The sequence below is a fragment of the Toxotes jaculatrix genome, chromosome 12 (genome assembly GCF_017976425.1).
Source record: "Toxotes jaculatrix isolate fToxJac2 chromosome 12, fToxJac2.pri, whole genome shotgun sequence".
NCBI lineage: Eukaryota > Metazoa > Chordata > Actinopteri > Toxotidae > Toxotes > Toxotes jaculatrix.
Genome location: NC_054405.1, coordinates 12,438,841 through 12,454,448, shown reverse-complemented (window position 1 = coordinate 12,454,448; position 15,608 = coordinate 12,438,841). Strand labels below are relative to the sequence as shown.

Genomic DNA, 15,608 nt, shown 5'->3' with positions numbered 1-15,608 from the left:
TTTGTGCTTTTATTATAAAGACAACACTGCATGAGTTTTAGCAAAACATAAACATGTACTGTAAAGAGGGTAAAGAGAAATTATTGCTAAAAGTGACATTCACTTAAGTTGTACTGTTCTCATTTTCAGGTGTTGTGCTATGCGGTCTTAGCACCTGTCATCTAGTGACACCCGCAAAAGATGTCCCAGCTCGAGGGCTGACATCTTCAGGTCAGGTAGCTGGGATCCTGGTAACTGACACAGCATTCGTCTGGATAAACCATTCTGAAACCATAAACCATTCTCTCAATCAGTCCCTCTTGGACTCCTAACATGCTGTGGGATCTGACAATTAGTGCTTTTGAAGTGGACTTTATATAGTTAGACTTAATTCATTTATAGCTGTTAGGTGTGTCCCTGCAGTTGTATTGCTCACACTGTTGCCTGAAATGTGGCGTGACTGATCCTGTACCGCACATTTAATGATGTTTCATTATCAGGCCTTTGCGAACAGTTGTTTCTTCACTCTGAAATGCAGAGTTGCCAATAAATGCATGAAAATAAATGCAATGATGTTTGGTTTGTTGCTGTTAGGTTAGGACGATAAACACTCTCAGCTTTAATCAAATTGTCCCAAATAAAATGCAAAGTAATGCACTGACTTTGTACTTTGAAAAACATTTGTAATATTGTCCCTATACGCAGCCCATTACCCACTTGGCTTGACCTTGGGGAAATAACAGCATGGAAAGCAGTCTGAGTTGAGTCTGGCATGCTTTCGCTCGGCGCTGTACTGTCAGGAGACAATAATGGTCAAGTGACTGACCTAAATAGCTGTGATGGAATAGAGCTTTTGTGAATGAAGTGTTATGTCTCTCGTCTGTGTTTATGTTATCTCACTGCTCTGTCTGTCTGTGTGTCTGTCTGTCTGGACAGCACTGTCTGGACCAGATGGACAACGTCACAATGCACCAGTCACGATTGCAAAGCAAAATCATTGTCATATTGCTGCCTATCTCAGATCATCGTGTGGTCAAATGTCTTTGCTGGTGAACTTTGGCTTTGGACTTTTATTATATCTTTTTTGGGGGGCGGAACTTAACTGTCAGCTGAAAACAAATTTACTCACCTGAATTTGTTACTGGACGACAAAAAGCCTTTCATAACAAATTATAAAATACTGACTAACTATATGATTCAAGAATTTTAGCATCCATTCGGTTTCTGGATGTTGCACCACTGTTTACTGAGCCAGGACCTGAAGATGGTTGATGACTGGCTCAGGCTTGTAGGTGTTAAAGGCATGGATGCTATTTGTAAACAGGAGCCACTGTATTGTGCCCTGCATTGTCATCTGGGTTGAATATTTGTACTATTCAGACAGCGCAGCGTGACCAAACTACAAAGGGGTAAACCCCCACAAACCTGTTTACACGAGGCTGTCTGTCTTCACAAAGCTGAGAGCAACAGCTTAAAAATGAAAATTATAACAGGATGGAAGTATTTTTGAACTGTGTGGATCTGTGGTACTGCAGGGAATTCAAAGTTTTAAGATGCTGAAGACAAACTATCCACATACTTCTACATTCAATAGAATGATACTATGACCTTTAACATTGCAGAGGAAATAATTTGAGTCCCGGTTGAGGGTTTTCTTGTGCAGTTCCTCATGCATGATTGACCTATCAAAATAAAATAGTGACTTTAATTATAAATTGAACACTTGGAGAAGAAATCAAAGAGCTGACACTTGATTTTAACAATGTGCATTTCAGTGGAGTCTTTCCTGGTAAGTATATGTGAACATGCTTTTGGCAAACTGAATGACTTGTCTCCATTATATACACTAAAATTACACCATTTGAGCATTCACCTTTATAATCCTATCATGTAAAAAAAACATAGCTTCTGCTTTGGTGTTGAGAAGCAGTTCAGAGATTACAATGATTTTTTTTTATTGACAATAAGTAAATAAAATAAAATGGATTCTACATCACTAGATGGCAGTGTGTAAACTTTATAGCCTCAACAAAAAATCCTTTTACAGCTTCCAGTAATGTTCCTGTACTCCCCTAGCAAAGCGGTGGTGGTAATTTTCAGTCATGATATTAAGGTGAGATTTGCTCAGGTCAGATGTTTTGTGCCCTCTGGATGATATTCTCTTTAAGAAGATTTGTATTTTGCTATGTCCATCGTTCCCTCAGTCTTGACTAGTCTCACACAGCCTGCGCTCGTGAAGCAGCTCTCAGGATGCTGACACCACTATGTCCTTCCACTAAGTCCTTCACCGGAGGGGACTATCCAGGAGATGAGCAATACCTGACTTTCATTTGAAGTAGCCCTTGACATTCGGGCTACAGTTTAACTTCTGTGGTATCCAACCAGAGAACATTTTTTCACTCATGCTCTCAGGGTCCATTAAATACCATTATACAAGCTCTAGAGTAGAGTAGAGCTTCATAAGCCTTTCGCTTTTACAGCCACACAGGCCTGAGAGATGGAGGACTGCAGACAGGGTTGTCCTTCTAGCAAGTTCTCCTGAAGAGGATCTCTGAAGCTCTGTTAGAGTGGATCTTTGATGTTTTTGTCACCTCTTGCTCTGACATGAATCTTGAACCGTGTCACCTTTCATTCAATATGCTAACCGACTGTCAATTTGAAGAGAAATTGTAAGGAAACAATATCAAACAATACGTCTCTAAGGTCAGTTTAGAGGCTTTGCAGCATGGAGTCTGAATTCATGTATACGAGTGTGTGCAGACACTTGATAAGTAATATTATGTTTAAAAATGGACTATTTCTAACAACCAGAAGTAGAAAAGCATAAAAAATTAAGATGAATGAATGCTTAATGACGGCCACTGTACCACACAACAGAAGTAACACCCACATAATATTATGCAATCCACCAAAAAGCAGTGCAATAGACACTATCACCGGGATGCTGTTGTATTGGCTCGTATAATAATGCACAGGTTTGGTCCTTTGTGTCCACACCCTGTTCCAACCAAACTTTGGACTGTAGGCCTTTGTCTTTGATAATCATTTAGTCTTTTATAGGGAGATATAAACTGTCGGAAATAACTTTTCCCTTTATTACAGCAACAGCGAGAACTCAAAAGAGGTCACAGATATATTCGCTTTTAACTTACCAAAAGCTGGCAACCCAGCATAACAGGTTTATACCTCAATGTCTGTACCTACTCCCACCCACAATACATAACCGTATTATGTGCTGTATAAGCAAATACTGAACCACCAAATCTGGAATCACTTTTAATCAATTAAAATGTTAAACACAGAGAAACATTCAGATATACCTTGTTGTTCAGAGGCATGAAAATTAAAAGCTTCCCTGACAGAGGGGGTATTTTATTCCAACAGTTTATTCCATAAAACTGATTCTAGGAAAGTTAAGGTACATGTAAAACATCAACTTCAGCTGCAAAAAAATGTACTGAACTAGTTTTATTTCCCTCGAGTCATATCAGTGCAAATTCAACATGAGGAGGTGAATTCTAGTGCCATTTAAAAAATTGTACACCCCTTGAATTTATGCATTTGTTGTGCTCTAAAGAGATATTCTTTGTTTTCCCTATAAGACAACCCAGTTTTAGCTGTGTTATGTGTTGTCATGTTACAAAACTTCCAATAAATGTGAAGCGGATACGCAACTGTACATACGACCATTGTGGATTTCAGGGCTTCATTGTGTTTCTGACAAATATTTTGTTTTAATCAACATTTCATCATGAATGTTGCTCAAATCCTATAATCAGGCTGTAGCTACAAGTTTTAGACAGTTAACAGTGAAAAATGCTCTTTATGATATAAGGGTGTAGTATCTGGTTTACTTTCTGCAGCATCCAAAGATCTGTTGCACAAAGCAGGATTACTAAATGACCTTCATTATGTTGTTCAATAAAAGAGCAGCTATTTATCTCAGCAAAATGCCAGATAACCAAATGTTGTAATTCATTGATCTCTTTCTTGGAATGGGTCCCAGTCTTCACGTTGCAAATACAAAACTTGTAAATACATGGCAATAAACAATACAATTTCAAATATTGTATTATGCAATTTATCTTGTCATATCTACCTTTTGTTTTCTTTGCAACACAAAGACGTGGACCCTAAAGCTCTCACATCTTTTCTTTACTTCAACCTATCCTACTCTCAACTTCACCTGGAATCGATTTCTGCTGGCTAAAATGGCAGAATTAGAATTTTCAAGAAGCAAAAAAATGTACTGTAAACTATAACCTGAATATGAGATGTGACCATCGTAGGTTTTGAAATAGATATATAGTAGATAGTAATATTTCTCATGGTTTCACACCCTGTTGATAAAAGTGGGTGTTACATTTCTTACACCCTGTTTTTTAGTGTAATTTAATTTTGTTCGTGACTTCACACAACTTGGTGCAAAACCTCAAGGGAAGTACAAAAAGTTTATACAGCACTGCATTTAACAACATGTAATTTCACATCTCCAGCAAAGACATGCTTTAGCTTGAACACCTGGACTTACAAGTCAGGCCTACTGGGTTAAAATCGGTAAGATACCGCTGCTGAGACAGTAAGGTGCAATCTTTAAACATTGGTGGTAAAACAAAAATGAGCTCTTTCAAATAAACTGCTTATTATGAGACCTGCAAAAATTAAAACATTTGTTAATGCAAAAAAAAGCAAAATGCCCTTGAAATTACAGCAGTGGGCTGATCTAAGCCTGAGAATCCGATTGTCTTAGCTTAGGAGAAAGGTGTGATTTGGTGCCCTGTGTCTGTTGGGCCAACTGAGGTTGAGGCCAATTCACTTTTTAATCAAAATGTAACCTGAAGCTTCATTTTATAGGTTGCTCAGTGTTCCACAACTTGTTATAAAAAGTCTGATGAAAATTCTCATTTCTGAAGAATTTTAAAACGTCTACATGTCAAATGAAGTGAAATGAGAGTGCACTAACACAAATGCTCCTTTCAAACAGTTTATAAAAAAAAAAAAAAAGAGCTAATCTAACAATCCATGTGCCTGCCAAGGACAGAAAAGAGCAGACACATCAGAACTTTGCAATGTACATTTTCATTTGTTGTTACAGAGCTGGATTAGCGATCCGTTTTAGGACGATAGCTCTGACCTCTGACGTGAAAATTGGCAGCAAACATTTGAAAACAAAAACAAATCCACTGGAAAATGACAAAAGCAGTTATGAACAGTAGAACAAAAATTTGCAAACTTATTTACATTGATCACATACTAAAACAGAAACATACATCGTCCATCATCTCCTACCCTAGTGTGCCAAACGCTGTGATTGAACCAGTCACAAGAAAAAAAAACAAAAAGGAAGATTTTCTGTCCCAGTCACTTCAAATGAAAGGTTGTAGATGAACGGTGCTCAGTGCACCCCAAGAAAGACACAATCACAAAGACAGACTACCTGTAACTCATAACCGTCCTCATTAGGCCAAAGACTAAGATGATGATGGTATGTTTTGTCAAATTCGAGAGCAAAAGACCCATAAAACATTTTGGCAGCACTTCAATACAAACAGCATATTAATATTCAAATTTGGTTAAAAGTCACATGGATATTCTCCACTCCTTTTAGTGACAATCCATTTTCTACAAATGTAAAATTTTGTCCACCCTCACAGAAGATGTGTATAACTCAGGAGCTACAAAAGCACCAGAGTAATGTAAGGGATTCAGATGCTGTTTGAATGAATGCCTGTCCAGTAGTGATGATCAGACCACACAAGACTATGCATGTGCCAGATTTATACAACACTGAAGACGCTGTAGCAACTCTCTAATAACAGGGCTCTGCCTTCAGTTTCACTCTCAATTATATGCTCAGTCAGCACCTCATGAAGGACGTTGTAAACAACACATAAAGAAGGGCTATGGCTTAACTGTCATTAAAAAAAGAAAAGAAATAGATCACTGCATGCTACAGATCTACTTTGCAAAATAGTCCTTGTGGTCTCTGTGCTGAATTATCTTGAGCGGAGTTCAACACCCGGGTGTCATCACAGCTCAAATGTGCCCCCTACCATTAGGATGGAGCATCAAAAAGACTTAAAGAACCCATGAAGTGATCTGCTGCTTCCTAAATGGTGAAAGTTCACACTCAAAACAGCCCGAACTCCTTTTCTTGAAAATGCAGACATCAGATTTTTCAGCTTGCACTTGGGGATTTAACATTTTAGCTGATGTCAGGTTTGAGATTCTTCTTCCCAAACACAGTGAGGCTTGTTGAACTGTATGCTGTCTCTATGTAAAGTGACAGATTCTAATATTTGGTGACTATCGTTATTCATCATTTTTAAAAGGAACTGACTGTCGCTATGGGCCCTGACTTACCATCATTACCTCTATACAGCTCCTTTCACTTAAGCTGTAGAAAAGGTTTCACTGTGTGGGCGATGTGGTGATGCATAAAGGGGAAAAAAGAGGGGCAACGCTTTCACATCATGGACTGGGTTAACATTCAGCATTTCAAAGGATGTTTGCCGTTTTGGCTATTTTGAGTGTACCTCTCTCACTGTGCATCCTTATCACTTAGACAAGCCACTTTTCACAGGTCTTCAGCTTGTGCAATTTAGAAGCTTTTGGTATTGTCTGCTTCAAAATGCAATGTAATACATTTTGACAGCTCTGTGACAAATTTAAATTCACTCAGCTCTTAGGCCCATTTTGCAAAAATAATGACAAAACAAACTATATACTAGGGCTGGGAGATGTGACAAATACATCAGCTATTAGTGATAGACTGACTATGGCTGATGGACTCAGCTTGGCTGTTTTAGAAATCACCAAAATACGTGCATTTATATGTTTGATGCAAGAGGATTCATGCCTTCAAACACAATGCAAGTATTTAACAGCTAACAACATTTTCTATGCCATCAGTGGTTACAATGGAGGCGGCAACATGGGGCTTCATTCACCTACAGCCCTGCACAGTGTCCTTTACCAGTGCTCCACTGAGACTTCTAAAAAGACTTAATGGCTTTATAATCCAGCACTGAACTGCCGTGATGCAGCGGGCTGATTTGATGAGTAACACCAGCTATGGCCATTTCAGGTGGTAATGGTAGCCAACTGGAAAAGTCTGCCTTATCCCCCAACCCTAATACGTATGTATGTTGATGTGGTGGCACAGAACAAGATCATGAGAGTAAAGTTATATGGCCAAAGGTATTCAAACACGTGTTATGGCCGTGCTTCAAAACTGGGGCATCATTAGCACAGGGACAGTCCAAAGAACTGATCGGATGATCACATCTTCCACAGTCTGGCCCAGCTATGATGCCTGGCTCCACGTTACACATTGTAGACTCCAATCTGAGTTCACCCCATGCCTTTTTTCTTTTTGTTAAGAATTTGTAGTCACAGAAAATTCTGATAGGTGCCTCTTCTCGACAGATCTCGCCTTTACAAAACAAATTCCACTTTTGGTCCCCATTTCTCCTTTCTGAATTTCATCTTCAGCGTCTGAAAAGCTGGATTCACGATGACTCCTCGCAGTCAGGGCAGCTGGCTGGCTTGTATGTATGGTGGTGGTTTAGGCTACTCACATTCAATGATCTTCAAGGCAGGAGCGGTCATTTGTGAAATAAGTAGATTGGCCTCTGAAAACCTGTCACGATGGAAAGAAGAGTTGAACATGGTATCAAGCTTCAGTGGTAAATAACAAGCAGGTCATAAACTTACTCTGACAAATTATTTACCTCTTATTGAACATTTGGGAGCCCCAAGGAACTCGAAACTGGTGAAGCCCACCTCAGTTGTAAGGTATGATGAAAACTGCTCAGGCTTGAGGCGAATGCTGTGATAATTCCTGCTGATATTATCCTGTCAAGTGAAAGGAAAAAAAACAAACAAATATTTCTTATATTTGGGTAAAACAGCCAAGCTTTAAAAATCACTGAATGTTGCCACTATCCAGACACATCGGATTTGTTACAGAAGTCATGGTTATGAATCACAACAGCTCTGTCATCAAAGTTTCTTACAGTCAGCTTCTTCCTCCTCACATAGGACTCCCACGGCTGTGGCTCCAGGATGAACAAGCCTCCAGGACGGAGATGTCTGTAGACTCTCTTGAAGAGCCGCTTGAGGCCACTATCTCCCCAGTTCAGGTGAACCCATTTGGTGAGGCTCAGGCACAGGATCACGTCGTACTCTGGCCGCTGAGTCAGAAGCAGATTATCATCCTCCAGTACATAATTTGCCTAAAGGAGAGAAGAGGTGCAGTGAGAAAAACACGGACATTTCTGAGAAATTCAGGGCTATGGTTGTCATAAAGTAAAGACTAATTCTCAAACATTTCTCAAACACATCAGGATGATGGCCACAGGTGACAAACTCGAAAATGAAAATCTCATTTGAATGGTGTGGAGTGAAGTGATGCACAGGTCCGTCGACTGATCTGCAACTCTATAGTTTCATTTCCTCAGGAGAAGAACAGTTGTTACTAATTAGAGGGGATATGTTTTACGCCAGGGTTATAGAAGGATCAAGACTTTTCCTCCTAATCACTGAAACTGTATCATGTAATTTTTATAATTCAGGAATTTATAAAGAATTTAGAAATAAGCAATTAAAAAAAAAAACCACCTGCTATATTAAATATATAAATATATATCAAGTATGTTTCCCTTCCGTTTTCCACACTCCTACTTGATACCAGTGAAGGCTTGTCAAACAAATACTGCACAGCCTGACACTTCTCTTTCAAATCCATGTGGTATTGTGAACACTGAGGGGGCTCAGGCGCTCGTCTTGAGGCCTTTCACTGATTTACAGGATAGGCTCTGTGCTACGCTGCCGTTATCTCTAATGCTCAAAGCAGGGGGGGGGGCAGAGTTATCGATTTCATTCAGAGACACTACAGTTTCTGCATCTAACCATTTCATGTAGCTGCCTCCACAAAACCTGTGGGCAAAAGGCCAGTGGAGTCAAGCAACTTCCATAGTGACTAAAACAATAAAATGAGAAATATTTATGTTGATAAAAGAAACGCTGTCGGAAAATATATGTCAAATTCTCAATGAAGGGCAGCAAGAGAAAGGCTGATGCCATTAGAAACAACACTGATCTGGTGAAAAGAAATGACAGTGCTGCCTCTTTGCTGCTTCCCTCTTTCAATTCCCTTCCCAACATCACCGGCAGCTTCGGAGCCTAGGGAGCCTCCCTGTTGGAAACAAACACGCACACCAAGGTGTGCAACACACACACACACACACAAATCGAAGGGTGGCAAACTAGTGGGAACTCCATCCATACTCACAGTCTGAGGCGGTGGAGATAAACTTAAGATTACTGTAAATGAAGTAACTCAGAAAATGAAAATGGTGCAGATGCTTCCATCTTGATAATGAAACTATGAGATGCTCAACAACCCATTTACTTCATATAAGGCTGATATGTTATTTTCTTTTTTTGACAAAGAGCTGAGTCTCTTTAGTTAAACAAAACTTAAACACTGCATCCAATCATGCAAACTAACCTAATAACAATCATTTAAAACATAAATCTAATTTGCATACAGTTCAAAGCTATGTGCTATTCATTTTCCTAGTAAGTTATTACTATATGTGTATTCTCTGGATAAGAAGCATGGTGCAGGGTATAGCAAAAGTGACTGTGCTGAGACAGTGCTACTCCTGATTTAGACACAAGACAATTATCATTATCATCGTCATCAGGTCCCAGGGAGAATAAGTGGGTGCACAAATTCTATCACATCCTCTGGTGAAGCCAGTCAGAACTCAGAGAGCTTCCCCTAACATGCAGTCTTTTTCTTCATTGGTCTGTTTGGATATGTTTAAGGGCTAGTTTCTTTACATCGTGCTGTTTCCCTAGTCTTAATGAATATATATGATGCAAGCAGCATCACACCGTGAAATAATGAATTTGATTATACTTTCATCTAGGCTCCCGAGATGCAGTAACATGGCAACCTCATGCACGCTGCACCAGATGTTCACACACATAGAATACTGTCTTACCTTGATGAAGGACACATTCGAGGGGAACTCCCCAGGCTGTGTAGTGGATGTTTCTGTTAGCGGAGGTGCAGCAATGGGCCCCCTGGAAATCCGTAGGGACATAGGAAAAGAGCAGCTCACCGAGTGATCAGTGGGGGGTGAATCACAATCTTCCTGCTCCATTTCCTCTGTTTTGCTGTCCTGCCTCTGGGTCCCTGCCTCATCTGTGTGACAGGAGTCATTGTCATTTACAGTCTCTGCAGGGCCACTTTCTCCTTTCACTGGTTTCCCATTTTCATCCCTGCTCTCGGCTTCATTGTGCTTCCTTTCTGTGCCTGTGTGACTCTCATTTCCATTCCTCTCCTCTTGTTTAGTGCTCTTTTTCTCCTGCATTGCACGCCTGGCCTCTTGGGTCTGCAGCTCAGACAGATAATGTCTGATGTTCTTTCGGGCTGCGTGTACCAGACCACTGTCAATATCCAGGCCCAATATGCGGGCAGGTCTTAACATTTTGGCAATGTAAAGTGTTAGGTGGCCTGAGTTGCATCCCAAATCCAGTACGTCTTTACCTTCAAACCATTCTGGACGAAGCACGCGTATACGCGGATCCTCACTAGCACCTGGGTTACGGTAGCCATAATACTTGTTGTAGTTCCCATACTGGAACTTTTTCTTCTGTTGCTCCTTTGCCTGGTGGTGGGGCTGCTGGTGCTGGCGGCCTCCTGGGCCTGTTTTAGGACCACTTCTTGGTGTGTGGAAAGACTGAGAATTTCTCTGTCCTCCTGTACCAGAACTTCTGTCTCCAGATCCTGACTTTCCAATGGGGGTAGAGTGGGTCACAGGGGGCTCCATTTTGCCGGAGTTGCGCCTACGCTTGCGTCTGCTAGTGTGATGGTTTGGTCCTCCTGACACAGAGGAAGTGGAATCCTCCATAGATACAGATGACATCTCTTCTTTGCAGCTGGCAGAGTTGTCAGCTGAGGGTTCATGGGAATCCCCTGTGACGCTGGAGAAACTGTTGGACTCTTTGGAGACATCTAGTGCAGAACATGAAGCTAACATACCTGGAAGCGGTGTGGAGGTGGTAGTTTTGACCTCACTTTTTCCTGATTCTGAGAGGTTGATCTGTGTGGTTGAAATCCCACCAACACTGCCACTTCCACCTCCTCCTCCTCCTCCATGGTGTCTGTTGCGGTGTCTCTTTCTGCCACCACTCTTGTAGGGGGACACCAAAAAGCTACTGTCTGCTATCCCGCTATTCAGGTTCAGCGGATCTGTGATATCTCTGGGGATAAGGATCTCCACAGGGTCTCGACTCTTCGCCGGTAGTGGGGAGGATTTGGGCGTCTCTGCATTCAGTGCCTTGTTGACCTCCTCATCCAGCAGGCTGTTCAGATTCAGTGGGTCAAAAATGTTCCCACCCAGAAGGAAGTTGGTAGGCAGGACGGAGTCACTCTCAGAGTTGGCCCGTCGTCTCCTCTTGCCAGATGTCGGATGCTTGAAACTAGAATTTGCTGTGTTGCGCCGTTTCGTTAGTTTTGTTTGTTGCTGCTGTTTGGAATGATGAAAGCTGTTCCTGCGATTGATGTTATTCTCGTTCCCTCTGGCTCTCTGTCCGGCATTGTCTGTGTGGGTAAGTGTGTCAGTTGTGCTGGTGTGTTTAGGTGAGGCTGCAGTGCCCGGGACAGGACACGCAGCTGCAAAGTCAGGGGTGGCTGCGGTACCCTCAACCATTACAGATATACTGCTGTAACCTCCAGTACAATCTGAGAGCTGCAGAGATGAAGTTGAGCTGGCCTGTGGACTGCCAGTTTTTACAGTATCCTCATCAACAGACATCTCTTTTGGTTTCCGGAGCTGATGCAGACATGGAAATTTTTCTAGATCTGAAAGTCACAGAGAAAATCAGTTAAATGAAAACCTTTGAAATAATCTACTCTACTGAGTGGCATAAATCATTTCAAGTGTGGTGAACAATATTGCACAAAAGAGGTGTTTCCATGTTGCTGCAATCTCACACACTTAGAACTGCAATCTAAAGTCACTCACACCAGCCTATGTTGGCTAACATTACTACTAGGTTATACTTTTGGGATCCTCAAACCTAAGTCCAGGGACTTGCAGGAGACAAATAAAATAAAATAAAAATAAATTAAATGAAATAAAATAAATAAAGCGGGTCAGGGTCAGCTGAAGTTCACGTCGTGGTCAGTCACTTTATATTTACAGAGGGGTATTTACAATATAACCCTTTACTTTCCACTGTCATTTCCACACATAATGTTGCACTACCAACAAAAGTCTCACTTAAAACGCACAGTCTCAAAGACTACACCACTATGAGACGGAGGATTTTACATCTGAGGCGTGACTGCTCAGGTGGGGTTACTGACCTGAAAAGTTTGGGAGTCTCTGTGTTTGGACAGTTATCCTGTTAGCAAGCTAGCTCTTAGCTTCTCTATCGCGGGCCAGGAGACTGAAACGTCGAGTAAACGTTCAGCTCCACTCCGGCCAAAAAGCGATACTAGACAAACAGTGAAGTACCCACCTCGATACGCTGCTACCCGAACCCCTTAAAATCGTGAGCCACATTTATGGTAAGTGATACTATCTTCCAGATGGCCACCTATTCGCGTACAGTCCACAGTGTAGTCACCACCAAAATAACAGTCTCACCTCGCAGTTCTCCCCGCCTCCGGCCGGACTGTCACTACTCCGCACTCCCTCGACTCGAGCTAATGTTAGCGTAGCTAGCACACAAGTGTCCCTACATCAATGCAACGGTGGCAAGCCACGCTAAACACGCAGGGAAGCACAGCGCGGATATTCCGCGCCACCCTGTCCGCCGTAAAGGCTCCTCTGTCCTCCAAACTGTCTCGTCGACTTCTTCAGTCAAACTCCTAGTCGCCCAGTGTCAGGCAGGTTGGTGAATAAATTATTCCACTCGCTGATAGAGTCGGCATGGCGGCGCATCCGGGCTCCGAGCAGTAGCCCAAGATGACTGGGGCGGAGATCTCTGACTGGTGCCTACAAGGTGGTGAGGAGGACTCAGTCTCTGGGATATTATAATGAGTCCCTCTCTTATCCTCATGCTGGTCGAGCGCTGAGACCAGCGATTATGTTCCTTATCGATGAATAGGTCAACTATTAAAAAAAATCGATCAGTTGTTTGGTCAGAGGATGCACATCACTATTTATAAACAACAGTTCAGAAATTGTGTTTTTTTTTTTTTGTTTCCTTAATAAATTACTTAATAGTTAGAAATTGTTGACAATTAATTTATGTAAATCGATGAATCAACACATCGATCAAGTCCACGCAACTTGCAATGTTAGGCCCGTTTTGTGCTTTAAATATATTTTCCAACTCAAAATATAGTTATAACTGTACATAACAATGAGTTTAAATATTCATTGAAGTTTTCATAAGTAACGGAGATATTTTCATACATAACATAAACTGATATAATATTTAAAATTTTTGATCAAACAAAAAACAAGACCACTGTACTGAGATGGCTACAATCATGGCTACAATCTACAAACCAGTTGTTGGTGGTTTGGTTTTAGTTTGATGACACCTTCACAGTTGTCTTCAAGGCCACAAACTACAAGGTAGGCTTGTTCATCCTATCATTGTTCCACTCACCAGTATCAAGAATAAGCCTGAAATTAGAGCTCTTGGTGTGAAATAAGAGGACATTTTGCTGAGGTAGCAGGGCAGCTTCTTGTCACTTCCATCTCCACATATGTGTGGGTGTTCACCACTGCAGCCATTGCAGGGTTTGTTAAAGACCAATGTTTTGCCCTCAGGTTGAAGGTATACAGTGGTCCTAGTTTGCAGCAGTAAACTGGTCAGTGCTGCTAACGCTAAAAAGAAAATCTCTAGATGATTTTATTCTGTGACCCACCTGTCTCTGGATCATCCCTGTGCTCTGAATCTTCACCTCCTGGTGGTGAGGAATCAGTGAGTTTTTCATCTAATGATATAAATTAATACCATTTCATACACACAAATTACATGCTTTATGCAGATTTACTGCTTATACAACTATTTGTGTTTATGTAAAATTACTCATATGTTGTTTTGTGATCTTATACTGTAACAAAAGAGCAAAACTGGCAAACATCACTGTTTCTAGAGTCTATGCAAACTACTTTGTTTACTAAGTCCCATGCTAATAATCAACTGTCTATCAAGTTCTATCCCATTAAGATCTCAGTATAAGCTGTGTTGACTATCTCTGTTAGTTTGTGTTTTCCTCAGTATTCCTTAGTCAATGTGGGGTCACAATTATGTAAGGAAATACTGTGCTGAAGGTGGGCAGGAGGACATCTGAATTTACTGGATTTCAGCACTCCTCCAAATGGCCACTAGAGGGAGACAAATATGGGTTTAAAAATAAACAGTTCACCATAGACCATGCATGAAAACCTGGAAAAATACACCTTCGCAGTATTCAGTTCTCTCTTTCCCTCCTTTTTAGTCTTTTCTATTTAATCATACTGTTTGAATGAAGTCATAATGATTCTGTTAGTGCATCGCTGCAAACTGAAACTTGAAATGTTGCTGTCCAGCTTTCCCAGCGAGTTGGTTTATTTTGGAATACAAGAGATGAAGCAATACATTTCTTCTTAGAAAGTAATATTGTGGTCATGAGAAGTTCTCACATTGTGGTTGGCTTGACAAATGAGTCAGAACAACAGAGCGGCCTCATTCCGCCCAGAGAGAGGCTCCAGCCCCAGAAATCTGCAGCTGTGGCAACAGGAACGTTTATGTTTTTAGGTAAAAGATGCCTCCAGTGAAAAGAAAGGAAAACAGTACCAACCCTCAAGGAATCTGGCGAGGTTTTGCTTTTTTTTTTAATGCAGTTTCTTTATTGACACTATGAGCTGGACTTTTTTTGTGCACTACTTTCTCTGAATTATCAGAGGTTTCATGATGACTGTAAACTGAAAAATAAATTTACGAGGTCCAGGAACGCTCAGGAAAATAGAAAGTTGTTACTGCAATATATTCTTGCTTTTTTAATTGCTTTTTTTTTTTTAAACAACAATAATGTTCCCCAACAATGATCAGTAAGTTCTGTACCAGCTTTAACTCTATGTATTACCCACTAATGTGAAAACCCACTATGTATATCCACTTAAATCTGACATTTACACAGATGAAAAGACATTTTACAGATTTAACCACCTGCTGGCATTTAAAAAGAAGGGTATAATTAAATTTAAAAAAAAATCACATGACTGCTTATTCTCTCAAAAATGACAGCAACTCAATAGGAACTGTAGCCACATGCACCAGAACATACTGTTTGCAATAAAAACCTCAAATATTTTGTCTTCAGCCATAATGTTCTACTAATCTTGAGTCACTTATTCTTGGAGGCTAATATGGCACATGCAAAATGAAATTTCCTAAATAAAAGATGACCTGGAACCCTTAAATATGGATAAGAAAAACTGCATTTTTTATGCAACTGTAGATGGGACTTTTTTTTTTTTTTTTATTAAAACAGGATCCCCACGCTTGATATTCTCTGCTGCTGAGATGACAGCATGCTCCTAATTGGGTTCCAAATCAGTGCCACAGACTCTGTTGGGTAAATGAGTCACCCCCTCTCTTAATCT

General features: G+C 40.8%; 1 protein-coding gene across 4 annotated transcripts; it reads right to left on the bottom strand.

Moving 5' to 3' along the window:
• Positions 1 to 3,244: 3,244 nt before the first annotated feature.
• On the bottom strand, positions 3,245 to 12,967 carry mepcea (methylphosphate capping enzyme a). 4 transcript variants are annotated; one of them, XM_041051245.1, is made up of 5 exons: positions 12,368 to 12,967; positions 9,996 to 11,860; positions 7,998 to 8,216; positions 7,713 to 7,836; positions 3,245 to 7,621 (listed from the first exon to the last, which is right to left on the bottom strand). In XM_041051245.1, exons 2-5 carry the CDS (start codon positions 11,811 to 11,813, stop codon positions 7,587 to 7,589), a joined length of 2,196 nt encoding a protein of 731 aa, XP_040907179.1. In that variant the 5' UTR covers positions 11,814 to 11,860; positions 12,368 to 12,967; the 3' UTR covers positions 3,245 to 7,586. The 4 variants fall into 4 exon arrangements, with proteins under 4 accessions (XP_040907179.1, XP_040907182.1, XP_040907180.1 ...); XM_041051248.1 differs by having other exon boundaries at positions 12,523 to 12,967; XM_041051246.1 differs by having other exon boundaries at positions 12,651 to 12,967.
• Between the last annotated feature and the right edge of the window lie 2,641 nt (positions 12,968 to 15,608).

Coding starts and splice junctions, on each gene's coding strand:
- mepcea (XM_041051245.1), bottom strand. CDS start 11,813: ATGTCTGTTGATGAGGATACTGTAAAAACTGGCAGTCCACAGGCCAGC. Junction 8,217..9,995: donor CGAATGTGTCCTTCATCAAG/GTAAGACAGTAT, acceptor TCTCTCCTTTAG/GCAAATTATGTACTGGAGGA. Junction 7,837..7,997: donor TGAGGAGGAAGAAGCTGACT/GTAAGAAACTTT, acceptor TTCACTTGACAG/GATAATATCAGCAGGAATTA.